A 23,366-nucleotide genomic window follows, 5' to 3' on the forward strand; every position below is an offset into this window, starting at 1 on the left:
GTTCTTCCATAAGTGAGGTCTGTTAGGGCAGACTGTTGGCAGAGGTATCAGGAGAGCTTGGTCCTGAGGGACAAGTGAGGGATGATGAACCCACAAGAGGAGTTGACGCTACCCATGTGGGACTCGTGCAAGGTTTCTAATAGGCCAGTGTGCTCTGAGTGCATCGGATGTATCTCGGCGCGCTCTGCACCTGCCGCCCTCTCTACCTCAAAGCCTTTGCTCATCTGCCAAAGATGTCATCTGCTTTCTGTCGCAGTTGTCTTCTCAAAACGCTTCAGACAGCCTCTTAGGAAAGATTTTCCCTCACGGTCCTTCCTAATGCTCTTGCTGTGAGTTCTCTTCCTGTCACTTAGACTGTTTGTGATCCCCCCCCCCACTAATCTATGTTAAACTGTTTTAGCTGTCTCTGTGGTTAAACTGTAGACTCTGAAATTAGGGACCCAGGTCTAGCACAGCACCTGGCCTGTGTTAGCCACTCAGTAAATGTCTTAAGAGAGCGACTGGTCAGATCTTCCTGCCATTGAGAAGGTTCTTACTTCAGATTAGAGAATGGATTCTTGAGGGTACCAAAATGAATCAATGGATAGTAGACAAGAAATTATTTGAAGACTCTCTGTCATGGTGGTTAGAACCAGGGATGCCCTCACCTCGATCACGAGAATGTGGAACCATGCATGGTGGAAGAATGTAGACCAGAAGCTGAATCAATGTGTGGACACATGGGATTAGGTAATTGTATAAAGCCAGAGTAAGGATGCCACCAAAACACAGAAAGATGAGTACTTTGGGTGTATTGGATCTAAGGCTACCTATGAGATGTCTGGAGAGAATGTCCAGTAGGTGCTTAATTTAAATATTTGGAACCCAGAAGAGACCTTAGCAGAAGGAAACAATTTGAGCATCCTCAGTTAAAAGGTCCACTTATCTGTTTATTCACAGATATTCACTTGCTACTTTGAGGTATAGAGATTCCGGTAGTGAGCAAATTAAATATAAATATAGTTTCCACAATTCATTTACTCAGAAAGTGACACCTAAGGTCCCTCTCCCCCAAACCAGTCTTCATCAAGACAGACTCACTTTGGGGTGGCAGAATTTGGGGTGGTCTGTGTTTATATTTACTCAGTTCAGAAATGCGTCTTTTCTTAAAATATAGGCTTTCAGGGTTTGACATTCAAGCAAGCGTCAGCCCGTAACTTGTGGGACAAAGAGAGATGCTCGAAAACTGTGTTTCCCATTCCACTTCGATTTTCTGGCTGTTGTGTGCACTGAGCCCGCACTCCCGTGCACTGAGGCCGGGTTTCCTTTGTTATGGTCTGTGGGATAAATGCGATCTTAATGGCGCCCAGTAAAATAGAAATGTTATGATCTGTTTTGACAAGACCTCTTTAAGGGAGTTTTTTATTTATTTGTTTAAGTTTTTGCTTCTTGGTTCTCTTAATCCAAGAGACAGTACCTCTTACCGAACAAGAGTCCCCAGATAGATACCCAATTGTTGGTTGCTTTGATAAGTAAAAGTCCTTAAGAACTTCTAAGGTGAACCTTTGCTGTTTCATTTTAAACACCAGGTTATGGTTGCTGTATATCCTAATATTTAGAACTACTTTTAGTACCATAGATATTGTGTGCTATATCAGAGTTAACTGGAAAATTTAAAACTCAGGAAGAAAACTTCTTTATTCAAAACTGTTTTATAGTGAAAGGAAAGAGCTCACAGACACTAATGACCCTCTGACACATAGCTGCTTCTGTACACTCTGTATGTGGCATCTAGTAAGCTTTCTGGTACGCATGCTCTGACGCACGGCAGTCTTCTGCCCCTCAACAACGAATGAAATATAGACTTTATGAAGCAAGGACATCTTACTTATGGTATCTGTGCATTCAGATTTCCCTTTTCTCATGTCAAATGGCTTAAGGTATGTGTCTTATTGCAAAGAACAGTAGTTTGTGGGGGGGGTTGTTTGTTTGTTTTTGTTTCTTTTTTTTTTAATCTCTTCAGTTAACACTTTCTCCCGTGCATCTCACTTTAAAGCAGGTAAAGATTAAATTGGCTTCACAGACAAATCCACCCAGTGGAATGTGCCTTGTAGGATACACAGAGTCAAAGCTGTAGGCACAGGAATAGAAAGCACCTTAGACTGTGCACCCCTGGCCATTCGCAGTAAACCGTTCTGAATACGCCACGAAGTTGTACAAGGTCTCTACATAGATACAGAGTCAGATGTTCTAGAGAAAAAAGTCACTATATTCAGCTAAAATTGAGCAAACATAAAATTCAAGAATGAAACAACTTTGAACCATTTATGCATTTGACTAACACAAAAGCTACTTTTCTCTAAACAAATACAATTTTGTGTTTGTGTACAAACCAATTTGTTCCTATATTTTGAAAACTGAATTTTTATTTCCTGTTCGGCTTTTCCAAAGTCCCCTCTGTAGAATCACTAGAAAAGCAGGGAGTATCTTCACCCCTCATTAGATTTAAATGAACAGGCAACTAAACCTGACCAGACACTTCTGTGGTGAGTGTCTCGAAGCATCATCGGAGCTTGGCTATCCTGGTTGATTCCCAGGGATTCTGGGTCTACACTGTGTCCTCTCCTCTCCTCTCCTCTCCTCTCCTCTCCTCTCCTCTCCTCTCCTCTTTCAGTATTTTTTTAGATTTATTTATTGTATTTATATGAGTACACTGCTGCTATCTTCAGATACAGCAGAAGAGCGCATCAGATCTCATTACAGATGGTTGTGAGCCACCATGTGGTTGCTGGGGATTTGAACTAAGGACCTCTGGAAGAGCAGTCAGTGCTTTTAACCACTGAGCCATCTCTCCAGCCCCTTTCTGTATTTTTTTTTATCTTTTGTTTCAGACTTCCTGCTCAATTTTTTTAAGCATCTCAAAAAAAAATCCACAGTCTCCAGACCCAACCCAAAGGCTATGTCTGTTACCAAATGACTGCCCCCGCCCCCATGGGAGCACAGAGGGAACCAGGTGTGTGTTAGGCCTCATGTGCTCCATCATAGCTCTTAGGCCTCACATGCTCCATCACAGCTTGATGACTATTTATACCTGTGTCATTTTGTGTTTTCTCTTTATGACAGTTGGCTTTCTTCTGTTTTTGTTTCCACAGGACATTTGGGCTTCCAGGACAGCTTCGTCACATCAGGTGTTTTCAGTGTGACTGAGCTAGTAAGAGTGTCACAAAGTAAGTATCGTTTTACTCTGATTTGATCCAAATTTGCCTTCAGTCGCTGTTTCTTCTCATAGGAATTTAACACTTTTGCAACACCCCTTTTGTTCTCCTTAGAAGAGCTATACCAACTGGTTTGTTTAAAAGCCAGTATCTCTGAGCTAGGAATAATTAAGAATTGTAATGTGAGGCATTATGGTAATGGCCAATGCTGAATGTCTCACGTAGTCCTGGGTACATAGTGTGAACTTGGCTTTGGAAGATCTCGAGTCTTCCCTCTGGTTTCTGAGGAATTCTGCCCTGAAGAGACTTTGCTTCTGACCTTTAAGCAATGCTAATGCTCTCAGTATGAGTGGCGCATTACAGCATGGTCATTACCAGCTTGTCGATAGCAACTACAGTGGTGATGGAAGAGTTCATGCCACGGCCCAGTTCTGTTGATCAAAGGCCCATTGATTGTGTGTTTGTTATGGCACAGCCCAAATAGTGCAAGAAGCATGGGAGTCCGGCTGTCTACGCCTCTGTCTCTTCTCCCCGACAGCCCAGTCACCTCACACACACAGTTGCCCTTCTTCCAGAACGTCTCTGTTTTGAAAGCATCCCTACAGTGACCACCTGCTCTTAGTCTCAATTTAAAAGTGAAATTAAACACCAGATATTAAAATTTTACTCTTATCTGCTTAAAGGTCGGTAAATTTATATTGTTAAACATGATCTTTAGGCAGCATCAAGTTCTTTACAGAACGAAATGGAATTTGTAGCCCATATTTTATGTGTTCTAGGCTTTCGAGGATGCCCAAGTAAACCAATGGGCTGTGAGAGATGCCACAAAAGTCAAGCCAGCCTGTTCTTCCAAGCCGGGATTCTTTCCGGTCTTGTTTCAGTCATCACAGTCTGGAAGAATCTTTAGTGTCCAAAAGAATAGGATACAATATGGGACTAGAGGAAAATCCAGGTGTTCTTGAACATTTTCTATTGGCTAAGCACTGTGCTAGTCCTTGGAGGGAGGAGCATCATTGGTTGATCCTTGCAACAAACTCTAAGGTTACAGGTGAGCTAACCTTAGGATCCTTTTTCCTTAGCTGAAGTCATTTGTCCGAAGTCAAACAGTAAGTGGTTCAACTACTGTACTTGGCTACGTGTCTTAGCTGTACTCTAAGTTGCACAGTCTATACTCGGAGGCTAACTCAGGGGAATTAAGTGATGGGAAGGCAACTGTGCACGCTAGAGTTCTGACAGTCAGGGAAGCTGCCATTGATGGTGAAGTACTCCTGGGTAGCTGTGGCAGAGTCCTCATGGAGAAGCAATAGGAGTAGCTGGTGATGGCCTGCAGTGGGAATAATTTGGCTGTATTATGAAGGGTGTCCCAAAGTACTCACTGAGGGGGAACTAGATGACTAGGTGTATGCCTTCCTGGTTAGTGCATGGTTGATTAGCCAGTTACTGGCCATAGACAGATAACAGTGCATATGTACAGAAGGTGGTCAGTAGTCTATATTTTTCTTATAATCTTACTAATAATAAAGAATATGTCTTATCACAGTATGTCCAGTCATAGAGGCATTAGAGAGAAGTATATTTATTGAGGCTTTATTGAGATCCAAGCAGAGTCTTGATTTTTTAAAAAAATCCATTTTACTCTAAGATGAGAGCTCTACCCTGTTTTGTTCTGCCTATGCCACTCAGAAGCTTGCATTAGTCTTCATTACCAGCAGACTTCCAAGGTCTGGGGGTTGTAAGAGGCCAGACAGCTCAGAACCAGCCCCGGCCTCTTGCCCTTCCTCCCTTCGCTCATTTCCCTTTCAGGTCTTATGTTTAAGATGGATTAGACCTCCACTCAGTCTAAGGCAGCATGATTGCCAAGTGAATCCTACATGTTCCTTCAGGACTGCCAGAAGGGATGCCTACCCTGGGGGCTAAGGTTGCAGAGTGTCTGATTGTTTCCTGTGCCTGTGGGGGCTGGTTAGCAAAGGCCTGGCATCGTAAGTGTCCGTCAGCTTCTCAGTGCTCTCCCATTCTGCACACTGCTGTGCAATCACTCCAGAACTCACTCACACATGGCCTTGTGCTGACTGCCACTGTTTGGTAAGAGCAGGACCGGGCTGCATCAGCTAAACCATGACTTCAGGCCAAACCAGTCAACTACATGCCAGAGACCCTCTCTTCCTTGTAGATCTTTAATCTAAGTTTGTCAAGGTTTATTTTATAGACTGCCTTGGCTCCTGCAATAGGGATTGCCAAGCTCTTCCCCTCTGCCCAAAAGCCTTTCTCAGAGGCATATGCCCTAGTTAGACTTCTGTTCCTATGATGAAACACTGGCCAAAAGCAACATAAGAGAGGAAAGCGTTCATTAGCTTACTGGTCACACTCTATAGTCAGGAACTGAGGCAGAGACCACAGAGGAGTGCTGCTTACGGACTTGCTCAGCCTGCTTTCTTAGATAATCCAGGAATACTTGCCCAGAAGTGATTGATCCCTCTCATGGTGGGTGTGTCCCACCCACATCAGTCATTATCAATAAAATGCCCTATGACAGGTCCTCGGGCCAATCTCCTGGAGGCAACTCTTCAGCTTCATGGCTTCCAGTTTCATAATTTATGTTAGGCCAACAAAAAGTACCCAGCAAAGCATACCACCCAAACTGCACAAAGTTGAGTCTAGGTCCATTCCTCCCAGAACCGCGTTGCTCCTCCTCTTCCTGTAAGGTCTGTTTTAGGACCGTATGGGTATTTATTGCAGATAAATAGGGATGAGGAACATTCTGCATCCTTGAAATAGAAATAAGCTAAGTGGCAATGGATTATTAAGGCCCTGCGTGTTAAATTTGAATATTAAAGATTCTGTGAGTGAGAATTTACCAAGTGCACATCTTGTACTTGGTGCTAGACATGTAGGCACTGCTTCACTTGGCACTCCTGTGGCTGGGCCAGCGTCCCTTTACAGAGATAAAGGATGCTGTGGAACTCAAAGACAAAGAGCATCTCTCCTGCAGGCCTTTGTTGTGATTACTTCTCTAACTCTATCATAGAGTAAGGTAGACCATTGGTTTCTGGGCTTTGATTGGTTGTGCATTTCTTGTTGGGGGTGATGATTTTACATCTGGCATACGTTTTTGAAGGATTGCTAAAATGCAAAATGGAACAAGTAAAGTACACAATTATATTTTCCCTAGATTCATTGTCAGTGTGGTTTTGTTTTCAAATAGTAGACTTGATATTGTTAATTCTGGTGGTGCTATATATCGAACCCAGGTCTCAACATGATAGAAAAATCCCATACCAATTAGCTACATCACCAGTCCTGGAAAAAGCCATGTATTAAAGCAGTTCTTTGGGTTTATGATTTTCAGATAGCAAAACACAGGGTCTCTTATGCACCAACTCTAACCAGACCCTGGTTATTAACAACTGTGGGTAGTATGCTGGAATTCTTACTGTTGGTGAGCCAGTATTGGCACACAATTATTAATTAAACCCCATAATTTGCATTAGGGTTTACTCTTGTGCTTTTGTTGCTGTTACTTATTCTAAGTGTCTCCACAAATGTGTAAGGGCACATGTCTACTATTATGTATTAAGCAGGGTCATCTCATTGCCATGAAAGCACTGTGCTTTGCCTTTTCAAACTACACACACACACACCCCTCTTGGATCTGTCTGTTGTTTTGTCCCTCGTGTGGATATTTTACTGGCCCTAATATCAGACTTCCTTAATCCCTCTGAATTTGTTCCTTGGCGTCCCAGCCTATTCTTCGACCTCATCACAATTACAGCAGGTTGTGGCCTCATACAGTGTGGAGACTTCATATTACTCAGAAACGATACCCTTGTCTTAAACTGTTTCTCTTTCCAGATACATAGTGTTGGCCTTCTACATGTGATAGTGAAAATATTTACTTCCCCCAGGATTCCAGCGAGGTTCTAACCGTGCTAGAGTAGTGAGTGCTATTTCAGTATCTGCAGATGAAGAGTCACTGAAATAGCTATGCTGATGTTGTTGTCTAGGATAGTGCCACCTCCAAGGTGGCAATGAAACTCAGCCTCACAAATTCCTAGGTGAGAGTCAGACTAGACAGTCAGGCTGCTGGACAATAAATGCTTGGATCAGATGCAAGGAACTGCTGGACTCAGGACTCCAACTGACCCAGGAGAGCTGTGGGAAGCCATGAATTCCTTCACCCTTGTCTCCTGCTAACACCCTTAAAGTTTTCACTGTTATCATCTAACGTTTGGGAGCTGTAGTAACGGAAACGCTGGAGCTGAGAGTATGGATTTGTTCTGTTGTCCGTCTCCACACGTGGCAGGGCCATCTGAAAACACTTCTAGTTATTTATTACCTTGTTCCACAAGAGGGAGAAAACACAGACCACTGCACGCTGGGCCAGAGAAAAAGAAGAATTCAGTACAGGGGAGAGGCTCCCAGGAGCGACTATGGTTCCAAATCAGTGAGGTTGTTTTAGCATAATCCCGTGAAGGAGGAGACAGGAGCCATCTGTTGAGATGGTGCTTTATTACACAAAGCCCTCTACAGGCATTTCCACATTGGCCCCTCCCAGGAGCTGCCAAGGAGAGCCCATTCTGCTGGCTGCTGAATGTCGCTGCTTCAAGGGCTCTCTGTCAAGCCCACTCTTGTTTATTTTGTGCCAGGCGTTTCCTCAGAGTATGTGCTCTGAGGCTGCCAAATGTCCCTCCTGGTGTGAACTCGAAAAAGTTCTGCCCCAAACTCCACTCCTGCTCATTTCCTTCTAAAGTGCTGACTGTTTTCCTTGAAGTTGCTGGAGAGATTCTGAAACCTTAAAGGCCTCAGTGGGAAAGAGTAAAAAACCACAGATACACACACAGGCCATTGTGCCTCCGGTCTGGCCATTCCGATTGCCAGTGTGGTTTGTACACCCAAACTGGCTGCAAGGGTTAAGTAAACTTCGTGGCTCAAGATGACTTCACGGCCCTGGAATTCTGCAAAGCCAGGATTCTCAGTACACTGTGGCCGGCCTTAGAGTCTCTGGGTGTGAAAACCATTCTCAGCTACTCGGCCTGTGCTCTGGTTCCTGCTCCGTGGCTGCAGAATCTATTAAAGTCCAGCAGATGAATTGCTCTGGCTCTGCCACAAAGCCTGACTACCCGGTGGACTTCGGGGGTTCCTGAGTTGTTTGTCAATGGAGAGTGGCCGTGAATGGAACAGGGCCTGTGCCTCAGCTTGGCATGAGGTGGCACCCTAGTGGCTGTTTCCTGCCTTGGGAACGTGCACTGCTGATATTCTCACACAGGAATCATCATGGGAGTTCCGAAAACCGTTTGTTTTAAACTTCTTTTTCAAGTCCTTGGTAGGGCTTCCAATGCCCACGCACGTAGGTTTGTCAGGCCAGCGGTTTCCTAAGAACCAATGAATCGAATCTAACCTGATGTATGGGAGTTGTGAGATGGAATTAACTCAGCTAAAAGGCACAATGAGAAAAATGAGACACTGGTAGGGAGAAGCTAAAACATGAAAATACAAATTGTCCTTACCTGGAAAGACTAATGAGGAAGTGGGTCTCAGGTGAGAAGTCCCTGGTGCCCCCTCTTTTGAGGATTAGCCCTTAAATCGTGGCAGTTCTTTCTCCCTTCCTTGGAGGAGGACAACTTTAAACCATCCTACTCCGAGCCGGCAGACTACTAGCTCTCTCCTCAGCTAACGCACACAGTAACAATGACCGTGGTACAGAAATTAATTTTTTATACAATTTATATTTTTAAGCAAGAAGCCCTTTGGGCTTCGACGTTAGAGGAAGAAACAAAAAGACGACGATAAAACGCATGCTGCAGCCCCAGCACGGACCGTCACTGTGACCTTGCCTTTGTTTGGCATTACACAATTCAATGGCAGGCCACTCAAACTATGCTCTCGATCAATATCCTATTAAAGCAGCACAAAAAGTCTCCATAAACTTAGTGGTTAGCTATGTTTATAAATGGAACTCGGCATAATTAGATGGTCAATAGCAGGCTCTACTAGTTATTTTAAAATGAACATCACACATCTTATGTGGAGAAGCCAGCACCAACCCCTCTGGAAGGAAGGTCTGGTGTATAGTAGACAATAGGTTGGGTGGCCTTTAAAAAAAATCATCTCTATGTCCAAAATGCAGCTTTAAAAGAAAATCTGTTAAATAAGCTATATAATAGAAAATTCTAATCAACCCCTTAAATTTTTTTTCCCACATCTAAGCCGTTTCATTCTAAATGTATTACACCATGGGAAATGTCTCATTTTCTAGTTCTAATCAAGCCCCCACACAGAGAGGAAATAATAAATGTTGCCACACTCTTAGGAAGGAAAAAAAACTATCAGCCTATCTGGCTTAAGGAACAGATTTCCTCCCAGTACGACTCAATACAATTTTAAAATAAATGTTAAAGTTGAATTATTTCCAAAAATATTCTTTGTCGTATGGTTTTATTTCCCTGACTCGTTTTCGGTGAGAGTTGGGATAGTAAAGCGGGATGCAAATGGAATGGACCCACTGTGCTAAGATTTTCTGCTGTTTCTCTGGAATACCATTTGTGTATGGGTGGCTAACCTTGAGTTCCATCCCTTCCTCACCAACCAAAAGAGGATGGGCTACTAAGAGGAGAGCCCACCCGGAGGCTACTTTATCCACAGCTGGTCCCCCTACCATGACACATGTGTGTGCCCTGTGTTGAATATGTGTCCTGACCAGTGTATGTGAGTGACTATGCAGGTCATACCTAGAAGGAGAGAGGGAATGTGCTTTTGACAACAGGTAGCACTGTGCATGACTGCCCTGTGCTCTTTGTTAAGTACGTACTCCTGCCAGTCCTGGTTAGAGCTGCTCATCGCTGGGTTCGGGCCCTTTATCTCTATCCTCAACTAAAGTGTCCGCTAAGTTCACCAGATTCTGAGTGCTCTTATGATGGACACTAGACCTTGCAAGACGCACACATCATCTTGATGTACATACGAACTCGTCATGGTCTCTGTTTCTAGTTCCATCCACTGCTAGTCTTTTCTGAGTTATTTCTGCTTACATAGTGTGTGTTTAACACAGACCGTCAAACACAGACATGCCTATAGGATGCTACGAAATGGTTCAGGGTTTATAATAGGGACGAAAGTTTGAAATATAATAGCTATAGGACTTCGGTCAATATTTATAATGCCTCTTGCCTGTGTTTCCTTCATGGGTTATAATTATTTATTTAATACAAGATATTTAAAGTAAGTCCTGGCTATAAGCTGGGCATAAATCTGAGTGGTAAGCGGGGGGAGACCTCGCAAGAACATAGAGGTGAAATAATAGGATGCCTCGTGTTGGATTAGCGAGAGCTCAATAATGGTAATTCCCAGGATCGTTACTGGATTAAGCCTTTGCCCTTGATCATCTACCGTGTGTTCTTGAGCTGAGCCTGAAGCCTACCACTGTCAGCCAACATTCTCATGTATATAATTACCAATGACCAACTTTAGCATTATGCTCCAGAACTTGGTTTATCACAGCCATTGTGGTGGTCCCTTCAGGTAACAGCCATGACAGAATAAAGCACACTTGTACTATTCTTACTCATCAATCTAGAAAATTCCCATTTCTCATGATTTTAGCCAAGCCCCACATTTCTACTAGCATCCTGGGCAGCTAATGGGAATTTAATGAACAGTGGGACTTTCAAAGATCCTGTTTTGACATTGACATGTTCCAACTTTAAAGTGGTCAGCTATGAATAGGTTAACCATACCAGCATTTTAAATGATACATAATTCTACAAGTTTTAAAAATATGTTTCTATTTATGAGCAGAAATTCAAGAGATCACTACCGATAATATATTCTTTGCTAAATCTTTATTTGCTCCTAAGGCTCACCTTTAAGAACAAATATTAATATCCAGTGAGCAACATTAGGGAGGAGCTAAGAGGCCTTCTTGTGATTTCCAAATGCCTTATAGAACTCCTTTTTGCCCCACAATAAGGATGCACAGGTATTGGAATTTGGTCTGGAATATGCGATTGTAGTTTGCCTTCATGGATTGGAAAGGCTGTTGGTGGCGCCCTGTAGGCGTGTCTGGGATGACTAACTGAACACTCAGCAAAGCCACACCACACATCGGATGCTGTGCCATCCAGAATGTGATTAATAGGAGTACATAATTAACACTGGGATTTCTCAGTAAGTGGAGGAGGAAAATTAGGCAGTTCTTGTTGTTGTTGTTGTTGCTGCTGCTGCTGTTGTTGTTGTTTATATAACTAATTAATGTGTTATTAAGAAGGCTCCCTCTTGATACAGCTAATGGTCAGATAGTACCAGTGTACTCTTGGGGAAGGAGCTTATATGTAGAAGCCCTTCAGTGGGTTATAGATCATTGTGGTAAAAAGACCTTTTATGCCTTCAAATCTATCCTCTGTCAAGAAGACTGAATCCCATGGCTAAGGTTGTATCTTATACTAAACGGGTACTGCATCTGACTTCAACCAAAAGCCAAGACAAGATGATGCTCTGAAATACAGAAAATCAATTTCAGTCCCAAAGGCAGAAGCCACTAATGCAAGACATCAGTCAGCATCATTTGCTGCCCCATGGCCACTCTCCTGGACCAAATGTGAGGCCCTGCATCCAGAAGAGCAGTAGCTACAACTCCCTTATGCTAAAGATCTGGAGAACAGGGGTGGGGGCACGGCAGTCTTGCTACCTATGGTGACAATTTATCTCGTGAGACCCATCTCCCCCATAATTATGAGACAGCAAAGACAGGAGCAGGAATGTGGCTCCCCTGTCTCTTTAGCTGATATGTAGAGACACCTGACATCAAATCCCTATGCTATTCCTGGACATTTTGCTAAACATCAGCCTTCATTTCCTCACTTGGCAATGAGAATAATGTTGCTATATGCCATAGGAATACCCTAGGATAAAATTCTGTATTTTATGTACCCTATCTGGTATATAATAAAAATCGGCAGAAAGAAATCCTTTGCTGTTTTCCTTAGCATGCTCATATGCTTTTAGTTCAATTCGGTAAACATTTGTTACACATGTAATCTGCAAGTAGGAGACGGCTCTTCTCCATAGAGACTATGCCTGGGTTTCTCAAGCTTTAAGACTTTTTCTATACACAAAAGTGACTGAGTAGGACCAGCTTAGAAATTAAACTTATAGTAGTTATCTGGTAAACAGAAACCTTCATCATTCAGAGTGGAGTATAACACAGTATCAGTGGATTCAGCCTATTTTAATAAAACCTGAAACATCTTTCATAAATAAAAATTTCTACACTTACTATTCCTCTTATCCTCGGGCACACACCCCCAACACTGGCATACTAACACACTCAAACACACAGGTTCCTTAACTCGTATTCATAAGTCACGGCTGCGTGAGGGAGGTGGTCTGTGCATGCTAGCAACTGCCTTTTGTGGGGTTAAAAGCATTCTGCTGGCTTTTGGCGCCTAGCGCTACATTTCAGAAAAAGCATTGCTTAAATCTTTTAATAGCAGGCAAGCTCATTTCGCATCGAGGGAAATCCATGTTTTAGTTCAGTGCCTTCCTTTTATGTTCCTGTCTGAAAAACCCCACTCCCGGCCTGCACTTGGCCACTCCTTTAAAAACAGGGGTAGGAAGAGGAGATCAGCAAAGGGTTCACAGACCAGAAGTCTGCTTGCCAAAGGAGTCGCTGAAGACTGTGGTGTACAAGCCGCACAGAAAGAACCTTTATGATTGATTTCCATTCAAGTCAGACTGACTGCAGCGTGGTCATTTTTCTTGCCCGTAACTGCGCACACTGCAGCGGTCTGCTATCTGCAGGGCGTCTGAATTATAGCCGTCTATGTCCATGTTACCTCTTACACAAATTACTTACACTGGTTTCTTTTTCCATGCAAATTCATCAGTTTTACAGCCCTTCATAGCCACAGTCAGGAAACTCTGGAAGAGAACGCAAATTGATAAAATGAGTTAATTTTACTATACTTTTTTTTTCTCCCCTTCCTTTCTAAAAGCCCTCTCTTTTAGGCAGTGTTCAGGAAACATATTACAGTAAAAGGGAGATAACAAAGGAGTTGGATTTTCATGCCATAAATTACTTTCCAAGTTAATTTCCTTTAACGATGGTTCCAGATTCGCCAGTTTTCATAGCATTGTGTGTCTTACAGCCGAGCCTTTGATGGAAGAAAGAACAAGTATTTTCCCATGTTCCCCCCTTTTGTGGCAGCGACATGGACGTTCTTATAGGACCTTTGCCAATGGAATTCAAAACAACATGAAATTGTTCTGGCAAGGAACGGGTGCTATTGTCGGAGCCCCCAGCGCCCAGTTATAAGGTGTAGGCTGCAAATGCGCAGGGAGCATTTTTGGTAGGTCATACGACTGGAAGAAAAAGATGTCTTAATTTTTCATAGTTATTTTATGAGCTACAAATTGAGTGCTGATGGCCTTTGGAAGGGATTTATGGCTCCTATTCCCTGTTTTCCCTTTGTGTATGTTGGGGAGGGGACATGCAGACCTGAGGTAGGGGTGGGACAACTGATCCCTAGAATGTAAGACCCTCAAAGGCAGAAGTTTTACATCCTGTCTCCTGTTTGTAAGCATATAGAGCAATGCCTAAGGCACTAAAGGGCTCTGCAAACATGCATTGCGTCCCATGAAATGCAGCCTCTGTGTGCCTTCAGGCAGTAGGCTGGACACATGGGTAGACATTGTGATAATACTCCCTGCCAACCCTTATCGCACAAGCCATAAACCCAGCGCCACCATCTCCCAGGCAGAGGAGCCTGAAAATTTGGATAATTTTTTCCCATAGTTCTCTCTTTCCAGCAATGCAGCCCTGAGCAGATTGTCTCTGGTGGATGGCAGAAGTTCAATAACCACAGCCCTATCCAACTGCTAATGTGTATAGAAGCGCAGGTCATCAAGAGGGTTGGCTACTGAAGTAACCCCTTTCTTCCAATAGCCCACATTACTATAATGATGTCTTAATAGCAAACCATTTATTAAGAAATGACACAGAGTACATTCTACTCATGACAGGAAAGAGGGGGAAGGGAAGATGCATGACTTAGAAATAACATCTGAAGGCACAATTTCCAAAGTTAACCTTTTGAGAAACCCTCCTTGGTGAGGAAGATACTTAGGCTACAGTAACTGCAGTATTGCTTAAGAAATAGGGCTCTTTTCCTCTATGCTTATGGATAGAAAGACAGTTGCATTTTGACTCCGATGTAAGGGAGGTAAGTGGGGATGATAACAAATTCCTTGAGTCAAAGCTTATTATTGATCTTCAACTGTCTACGAAAAGGGTAGGGAGCTGTTTAGGAATACAGAAGTCGTTCTTGGATCTGGATGACTATAAGGTCAGGCAGTCTGATTTCGTCCCTTCCTGCTGGCACTGTGAGTATTAAATGGAATGGTGGGTTTATCATGGCATGGCAGCTGGCCCATGGGAAAATGCACAAGGGTGCGTACTGATGACGACGTAGTCCTGGGAGCCAGTTCTGCATGCTTATCATAGTCGTTATGATGTACAGCTATAGTACTTCTGCGGTACATGGTACCCACTGTTTCCTTCTGGTAGTCTGTCTTCATTGCTCACCAAAGACTCTATCTGTTCTCCAGGTGGGAGGCCCTGAGCACACTGTGCCTTTTATAGGGACATTGTGACAGGAAACCTGGACTTAAGTGTGGGCCCTCTCCTCCTGGTCACAGTATACCATGCTACTAACCTGACCCTACACATGGCACGGGCTGCACACAATGACAGTGATGGGCTTGTGTGGATGCAAGGACCTCATAAGAAAGACACAGTTTGGGTCTCTACATCGCTAGGATTATTGAACCCAGGTTCAGAAGCTCATTCTCATTTCTGACTCAAGGATGTTTTAAAATTTGAGATGCACATGTTTGCCAACCTCTAAAACCACTCACCCTGAGTTCATTGAGCACTCTGGACCAGGCCATCTGGTGCCTTTGCCGAATTCACATTACTGCAAATGACATGATCATTGGAGGTCAATACGGGGCAGGTTAAGGAATGTGTGTGGGGGGCTGAGTTAATTTTTAAAATCCATATAGAGGTAGAACACTATTTACATAAGCTTTCTTCATGTATTTTGGCTCCCTTGATATTGTACAAAGATAACAAAAGAAAGGACATTTTCCTAGGGTAGATAACCCAGACGTGTTTAGTGGAAGTGCCAATGTCCATAACTGTGGCAGATGCCTCAGCATTCCCTCCCTCAGCCCGGCCCAGGCCTTCCCACTCCTGCTTACCTTCCTCATAGCAGCCAGCCTCAGGGGATCTCACCTTCCTCACTATGCTCCGGGGTGACCAAGCTTTCCCACCAAGCAGAGGCCTCAACACCACTCTGAAATTTGTGAAGGAGATCTAAATTCGCACATTTGACATGGACAGGCCTTTTCATGCTCTCTCATTATCAAGGACACCTAATGGTAGGCTCCGCGAGGCACAAGGCCTTAAGAGCACCCGTCATGTTATGTGTCAGGTAGCTACGATAATGACGAGTGACGTGGGCCGTCTTGCATAATGGCCCAGTCCATACATAAAGTATTGTGGAATAAAAGATGAAATTATGCAAATAAATTGAATACCAAAGCAGATGATAGAATGACTAGCAGCATTATTGAGCAGGAACCTGATACACTGTGTCAAGATGAGCCAAAGCGCCCCCTCCCTTTTAAAGCCCAGCAGTGAGACGCATGTTTGAGCTTCAGTTCTCCATGTCTTAGGAGAGATTGTCTTTATATGACAGTGACACTTGAGATTTAGTCGTTGCTAGTAGCCAACTCGTTGTATTCTCTTAGAAATTGTTCTATTCTCTCATGTCTTCTGACTCCAGAGTTACTCACAGAACTACACAACTCATCCTGTCCCCCAGGCAACAACCTGGAAGCTCTCCTTCCTGTCTCAGTGAACTGGTGACACATTATCAACAATGGCTTCTCCCAGCCATCCTTTGAAGCCATCTTACTTCATCTTCTTGCTTAAGTGACATTTCTAGTGCAATCCTTCAACCATCCTTTCTCTCCCAAGCCTGTTCTCATGAGTGAGAGGTTTCTCTAGAGTATAAATGCAAAATTGAGGGTAGTGTTGCCATGGGCTGCAGGCCCTTCTTTGTCTCACCACAACCACCGAACTTACGGCCAGTGCTTATTGGTCGCCTCCTGCTGGCAGGGACGATGCTTAGAGACTGGCAAGCTAACTGCAGTGGCTTCTACTCCTGGGGATGTGAGTACCTCGGTGGCTCACAAACTTGTCATGTTTCAGATTCAGATCTGTACTTCTACAGAGAAATACCAGATCCTTCATGACCCAACGTTAGCCACCCATCATGACTCTACGTTAGCCATATCTTCTTCACTCTGTGTCTTATGACACAAAGCTGTCAGAAACCCAGTCAACGGTTTCTGTTTTCTTATCTCCAGGTTATTCACTCTACCCAGGATTCCTCCTCTCTTCCCAGTTGCCTGTCCTTTCAGCATCCTCCACGGGTACCTTTTCCCAGGCCCTTTTACTCCCCTGAGCCTCTTCTTCTCAGACCAATTTCTACGGGCTTCTTGGCTATCTGTACCTTAGTCTACCAGGTTCCCCTGTGATATGTTCATAGCTGATGGCCGTATCTCTGATCTACAGCCCTTCTTCTTGGTAATAGCAGTGCTTCCAAATCATTCCACGAGTAAAATCTGGACTCATAGTGTTTGTCCCTCATTATCTTTTCTCCTGATAGCTATTAGTGTATTGAATACACTTACTTATGTTAATGGGCTTAATAGTGGGCCCACACTAGTGAATACAACTACTGTCCTGCTTTCACATAACATTTCAAAATACTACCTTAACTGATAGTCTCATCATATAATTTGTAGTTTTGAAAGATTAGTAGATTATTATTAACTTATTTAAAAATAATTAAGCTACTGTAAACAAGGCATCCAGAGGCTGGAAGACATAAAAATACAGATAGCTACAGCTCAGAAAGAATACGTTATGAAAATAATAGGTTAGTGAAATGGAATCAGAAGTTGGCAGAATCTTCTATACGGGTGAGTAGCAAATACTTTGACATAAGGGGCCAAGGGGTCCCATTGTAGCCATAGTTCTTGCTGTCACTGACAGTATGGAATGAAGGTGTATGCAGTGAATCTTTCTTTGCAAAAAAAATAATAATAATAATAACACACACATACACACACCACCACCACAACAAAATAAAACAGACCTCCAGGCGCAGATGTGTGAAAGAGTTTGTGTGCCACCAAGTAAAGAGAGTAAGAGAACGCTTACATCACAGGAAATGGGAAATGAGCACCTAGATGGATGAATTTGTGGGACTCATGAAAACTCAGAACAGAATTCCAGATTACAGTTGAAGATAAGCTGTTGGGATCAAAGTGAGAAGACCTGGGGAACATTTGGAGAAGTCGTTTGAAAAAATTAACAGTGAAATATGAGAGGTATTTTCATTTAAATGCTGTAAGCTTAGTGACTATTTTTTTTAAAGTAAAGTAAAAAGGTAAAAGACACATTGGAAAGAATATGCCTTTTTGGTAGAGACCATTTTTGTTGTCAATAAGCCTTCAAAGGCGGTTTATTAGTGACTATTCTGGATAATCATTGCAGATAAATACAGCAGGAAATGAGTTCCACACTGCACTAACATCGCTTTTTGATCACCTTGAATTTGCAGAGACTTAATTCATCGTTTATTTTGTTTTTCTCTCTAGCACCAATAGCTGCAGGAACTGGCCCCAATTTTTCTCTCTCTGATTTGGAAAGTTCCTCATACTACAGCATGAGTCCAGGAGCAATGAGGAGGTCTCTACCCAGCACATCCTCTACCAGGTAATTGGATTGGTACCCTCGAAGGGGGCTAAAACACAGAGGGAGACACACCTTAATGTTTAGCACTGTACCTGTTGGACATTTAGCAATGTGTCTATAGCAATAGAGGGTAAAAAGACAGCCTCAATAAACTGTCTCATTAGGAGGCCAGACATACATGAGACAAATTACACACACACACACACACACACACACACACACACACTCACACACATACACATTTAAAAAGCAAGTACTTCAATCATATCCCATGAAATAAGTATAATTTGAATAGGCCTTGTCCTAAAGGGTAAGGTGCTCTCGACTCTGAGGGCTTTAAGGGGAGGCAGGAAAGGCATGGTGGTCTGGGAGAGAGATGAGCAAAGACATGGATAAGAGCAGTAATGAATGTAGTATATTCTTGGGGAAAAATGGATGACTTCTGGGATAGAAGAGATGAGTGCTCTGGCTTGATTGGCATAAGGTAGGCACTGCTGACACCAGAGTAAGAACCCCGCCCACAACCTTCTTAGCCGGCTGGGCCCTGTAAATTCTCCAATCCAGTCTGCAGAAGTTCCAAAGATATAATTGATTTTATATCCACGCATGAAGTTATAAAAACATGCAGGGCAGATGGTGGGATGAGGCCATCGTTTGGATCTAAGTGGTCCAGGAGGCCTCTAAAAGCTAACACTGGGGCTGGAAAACACAACCTGCCGTGAGCACCAAGCTTCCTGATCCCCTTAGTTATCAGAGCCAACATCTGGAGAGGACTTTGCAAGACCCTGCTTTCTCTAGATAACCTGGACCAGGGGTGAGGGATGAGGCACCCATCAGAGTCGTGGTTTCCCTTTTCTTATTGGCTTTAGCACAGGACCGTGACAACAAAGAAAGCAGGAGAAGAGGACCGCCAGTCATGCGTGTGGACTTTGCAGGAAAACACGTATCACGTGACTTCTGTCACAGCAAGTGCAAACATTAGAGATTGAAAATAGCGCCCAGAGTGTGGACATTTGCCTTGGTGGGCGTCTACCTTACGCTCATGGACAGTGTCTTAGACGTCAGCTTGAAGACGAATAGAGCTATCATTTCCAACACTGTTACACCTTCACCTTCAGCACTGTTTCAATGCCTCCCATCCCCACTGCATTACAGTATCGCCTACACACACACACACACACACACACACACACACACACACACACACACACACACACACATAAAGGTCTTGAATCCCAAATGCGCTTATCACAGAAAAGGGGGGTTATGAATACATTTGGGTGTTAATACACTTGGAGGATTTTGAATGTTTACTGATAGAAAAGACAGTATACTTGGTCAACAATAAAAGCTTTGTAAATATTTGTGGGCAGTGCTTCATTTAAAAGTTCACGGGCGGCTTGTTTTTTGCATGTGACCACTATTCCGTGCATCTGTCGAGCAGTGTCTCTTACCACCTCTCTTTCCATGTCCTCCAAGCTCTGGCTTCTGATCTTATGTTGTGACATGTGGCTGAAGGGCTGATTATTGTCATTTAAGAGGCTAATGTCAGGGCTGGGGATTTAGCTCAGTGGTAGAGCGCTTACCTAGGAAGCACAAGGCCCTGGGTTCGGTCCCCAGCTCCGGAAAAAAAAAAAGAACCAAAAAAAAAAAAAGAGGCTAATGTCATTCTCCTATTGAGTGAATAACTAGTCCTGATAAGCAGTTAATTACAAATATCAGTAGTTAATAACTCAGTAATGTTTATTTTTCTCTTGTTATCCTCTTCCTGTGATGTTTTTATTTAGGGGTGTGTGTGTGTGTGTGTGTGTGTGTGTGTGTGTGTGTGTGTGTGTGTGTGAGAGAGAGAGAGAGAGAGAGAGAGACAGAGACAGAGACACAGACACAGACACAGACACACAGACACAGACACAGATACAGAGGCACAGACACAGACAGAGAGACAAAAGAAACAGAGAGGGAGGGAAGGAGAGAGAGAGAAAGAGAAAGAGAGAGAAAGAGAGAGAGAAGAGAGAGGAAAGAGAGAATACATGAAGGTATACAAGGTATTCACTTGCAAAGATGTCTATTGGAGATCAAAGGACAACTTTTGGGAACTTATTCTCTTCTTTGATGTTTACATGGGCTTCCATGATAACTTGGGTTATCAAGCTTACTCAGCAAGCATATTACCTGCCAAGGCATCTCACTACCCTCCCTACACTGATTTTAAACGAGTCCTGGAATATATAGATTAAACAGAATTATCTGTTACAAGTTAGAAAATATGCCTAGAAGAATACCCCAGATACACACACAGAAACCATTGCCAACTGGCCACTTTGATGATGCTCTGTTAGCATTAATCTGTCTCTATGTTTTTAGTTGTCCTTTTAGCTTGAGTCTTAGTTGTCACCAACAAACTGTTCTGCCCTTGCTTCAGTGGACCCAATAGAGCACAGAGTAATCAAGCCACTTGCCCAGGGTGACAGGTCTGGTAAAGACTGACACACAATTCAAATTCAGATCTTTGAAATTTACAAACCCTAGTACTCAGGAACTACAGAGTGCAGGATCCCAGAAAAGCAGTGTCTCAAATTTCCACCTCAGGCTGGCCTGTAGTGGCCACTGTCTGAATACTGTTTCTGTATTGTCAGTATGAGCCTATCTCACCTCCCATCTGGCTCTATGTCCCTTGACAATGTCTTAACTTTCCCAGATGAGAAGCAGATAGTAAGCACCAAGTAGTTTTACTTGGCACTGTGGACACAAAGAAAAAAATCAGAGGAGCTCTGCACAGTGACAAGTGGAAATGTTCAGCTTGGTTTATGTGAGCACTCAGTGAGGGGAGTTGCATTGTCTTGTGGGTACCAAGCAAGACCCAGGGGTCTCACATAGTAGGATGCAAGCAATAGAAGAAATAGAATTAAGGACCGGTTTTAAGAAATAAGTAAAGAAAGTGAGCAAAATATCTGCGTTTTCTCTATGGTTTCTATTTTTCCAGGATGAGCATCTCTAAGATCATTAAGCAGCTGGGTAAAAATAAGGATAGGGGTTTTAGTCTAAAGAACTTTGTCAAGAGCGCTGCCCATGTGCAGTTCATAGAGTCAGTAAGCTGCCTCAGGAGGCCCTGGCCTATGTTTCTAGCAGTGCCTACTTCCTCCCTCCTGCATCCTGGTCTCCCTCTATCCATACTCCCATCATTCAGGTGCTGAGCCTGGATCCATCCTGAATGTCCTCGTATGCAAGCTCAGGCGTCAACGTTAGCCGTACAGTGTCCCACCTAGTGCAGCTTATACCTGATTTCTATTAGAGCACTCCAAGGAAATCAAATCTTTAGAACTCAGAAAAATATTAACAACGGGGGAGCAACACACAGTGGAATTGGCCTCTGAGGTCGGATCTCATTGAGTGTAGATGCTTGGATGCTCCCTTGCCCCGTGCACACAGCAGTGTTTGAGCACTTAAAACAATCTGAGCCTGGAGTAGGCACTAAAGATCGAAAACCAGTCCTAATTTTTAAAAAAAGTGGAGAATTATCCGGTTGTCAACGAGGATGAGAACTTTCGGTGATGCCACCCGTACTTCTGGTTCCCAAGACCGCAGAGTTCTGCCAGTCAATTTCTCTAATAGTGTCACTGTTGGGGCTGAATCCTGGCCCATGTAAATGGGCGTGTCTGGCTACACACATAAGGCAAGGAAAGGAGCCTAGGGACGACGGGAGAAGCAGAAATATCCTGGGAAGTTGATAGGCAGCTCCCAGAGCACTGTCGGCTTGCACCCATGCACCCTGAACACAACCTCTTGCATCTTGGTATGCTCCTCAGTTCTATATTTGGATATCATAAGCACTGTAAAACATGTAGTCAGTTGTGTAGGATCCAAATTAGGGAAGAAATTCAAATTACTCCTCTTGGTCATCCAGATTTTAAGTCTCAATATCTTTATATAAGAATCTGGAAAAATCAAAGCAGGACAGTTCCCCTGGGGGGGAAAGCATAATCACATCCCTGCAGGTCTTACAGCCAGAACAGGCAAGTCTGAGGGACACCAGGGCATTTCACCCAACTCACAGTCCTCTAAGTTACAAGGGCCTGACAGTTTTGTATAAAAGTAATGCTAAGTGTGAAGGAAGACACCCGAATTCATACAGAAAATAGGGCGCTCCTTATGAGATCAGTATCCCTGACCAAGAGGTAACACTTTAAATTGGGCCCCGAGCTTCCTGACAAGAAGGGGAACCAATGGATTAGATCATCTCTGCTTTCCACAAAAGAAGCAATAGAAATGCATTTAGAGACGCTAGGTTTTTCTGGGGTTTATGTATTGGAATTAGTTTTTCCGTGTGTATTATGTATGTCAAGTAAAAGACATGCATTCTCTACAGTTTACGTAAAACATAAAAGTTCAGGTGATTATCTTTCATCAAGCTTCAAGAGAAAGGAAGGACATTCAAGAGGCAGTCCAAGACTTGTCCTTGAGTTCTAAATTAGCATAGTCCCATAAGGTTGCTTCCCTGAAATCTGGTTTTAATGAGAATAGAACCTCAAGCCTAAGAACACTGGACCACCCACGTGAAGTATTCGAATTTCTTACCTAAATTGCATCCTATGTATCCTAAAGTTCAGGTTCTGACAGTAACATTGTCTGTCTTTCCTTATCTGGGTTGCGACCCCCGCTTTTCCTGCTGCCTTCCCAAGTCCGTTTTCTTCCCTCATCCCCACTTTTCACAAAGTAACTCCCATGACATACCCACACAGGGCTTCTGAGGTCTCTTTTCTTGTAGGATGAAGTCCAGATGCATAATATCTTCTCTGACCTCCATACTCTATTTCTTCAGGGCCCCTCCATTGGTTTCAGCATCTCAGATGCAATTCTCTGCACATCATACCTGACTTATGCCACTTCTGACCCAGCTCCCAGAATGCTACACAGTGTCTGCTGAGCTGTGTATCATGATCTCACAGTAAGGGAGTATGTTGCCTTCTCATTCAAGGTTTGGTAGCAACCCCAAAGGAGCAGACATTGACCTTTTAGGTCATGAGGTATGAGAGGGTCATGGGGCAAAAGAAAAAAATCTGCCAAGGTTAGAGGGGGAAGCTTATGAAGCTTGAGACAGTAGCAGTTTGCCAAAAACTACAAAGAGTTTTAATATTTTAAAACCATTATAATGTCACAGTTGTGTGTTGGTGGAGTGCCAACCTCTGCTAGCCATTGCCTGTCCTTAGTGCCATGTCACCAACACTTGCAGACTGGTCACAGTTCAGGCGCCCTCTGCTCAGAGAAGTCCTTCTCAAGCCCACGCACACCAATGTTCCTCCGTCCTTAACCAGTGCATGGTTTCTTCTCAACCCCTCTGTTTCTCTCGAGCC

At 43.5% G+C, this 23,366-nt stretch overlaps 1 protein-coding gene and 1 long non-coding RNA gene across 6 annotated transcripts in view; one reads left to right on the forward strand and one right to left on the reverse strand.

The window, feature by feature from the left end:
- Positions 1-23,366, forward strand: part of Nfia (nuclear factor I/A) — a 537,878-nt gene that overhangs the window by 415,411 nt on the left and 99,101 nt on the right. For all 5 annotated transcript variants that reach the window (NM_001436591.1, XM_087660433.1, XM_087660436.1 and 2 more), the window contains 2 exon segments: positions 3,132-3,206; positions 17,919-18,036. In NM_001436591.1, the coding sequence (NP_001423520.1) occupies positions 3,132-3,206; positions 17,919-18,036 (193 nt within the window).
- On the reverse strand, positions 7,683-13,530 carry LOC148005923 (uncharacterized). The gene is made up of 3 exons (XR_015620377.1): positions 13,265-13,530; positions 13,042-13,106; positions 7,683-8,563 (listed from the first exon to the last, which is right to left on the reverse strand). It is a non-coding gene; the product is annotated as an uncharacterized LOC148005923 (long non-coding RNA).

This window comes from Rattus norvegicus, chromosome 5 (assembly GCF_021556685.1).
Source record: "Rattus norvegicus strain SHRSP/BbbUtx chromosome 5, alternate assembly SHRSP_T2T, whole genome shotgun sequence".
NCBI lineage: Eukaryota > Metazoa > Chordata > Mammalia > Rodentia > Muridae > Rattus > Rattus norvegicus.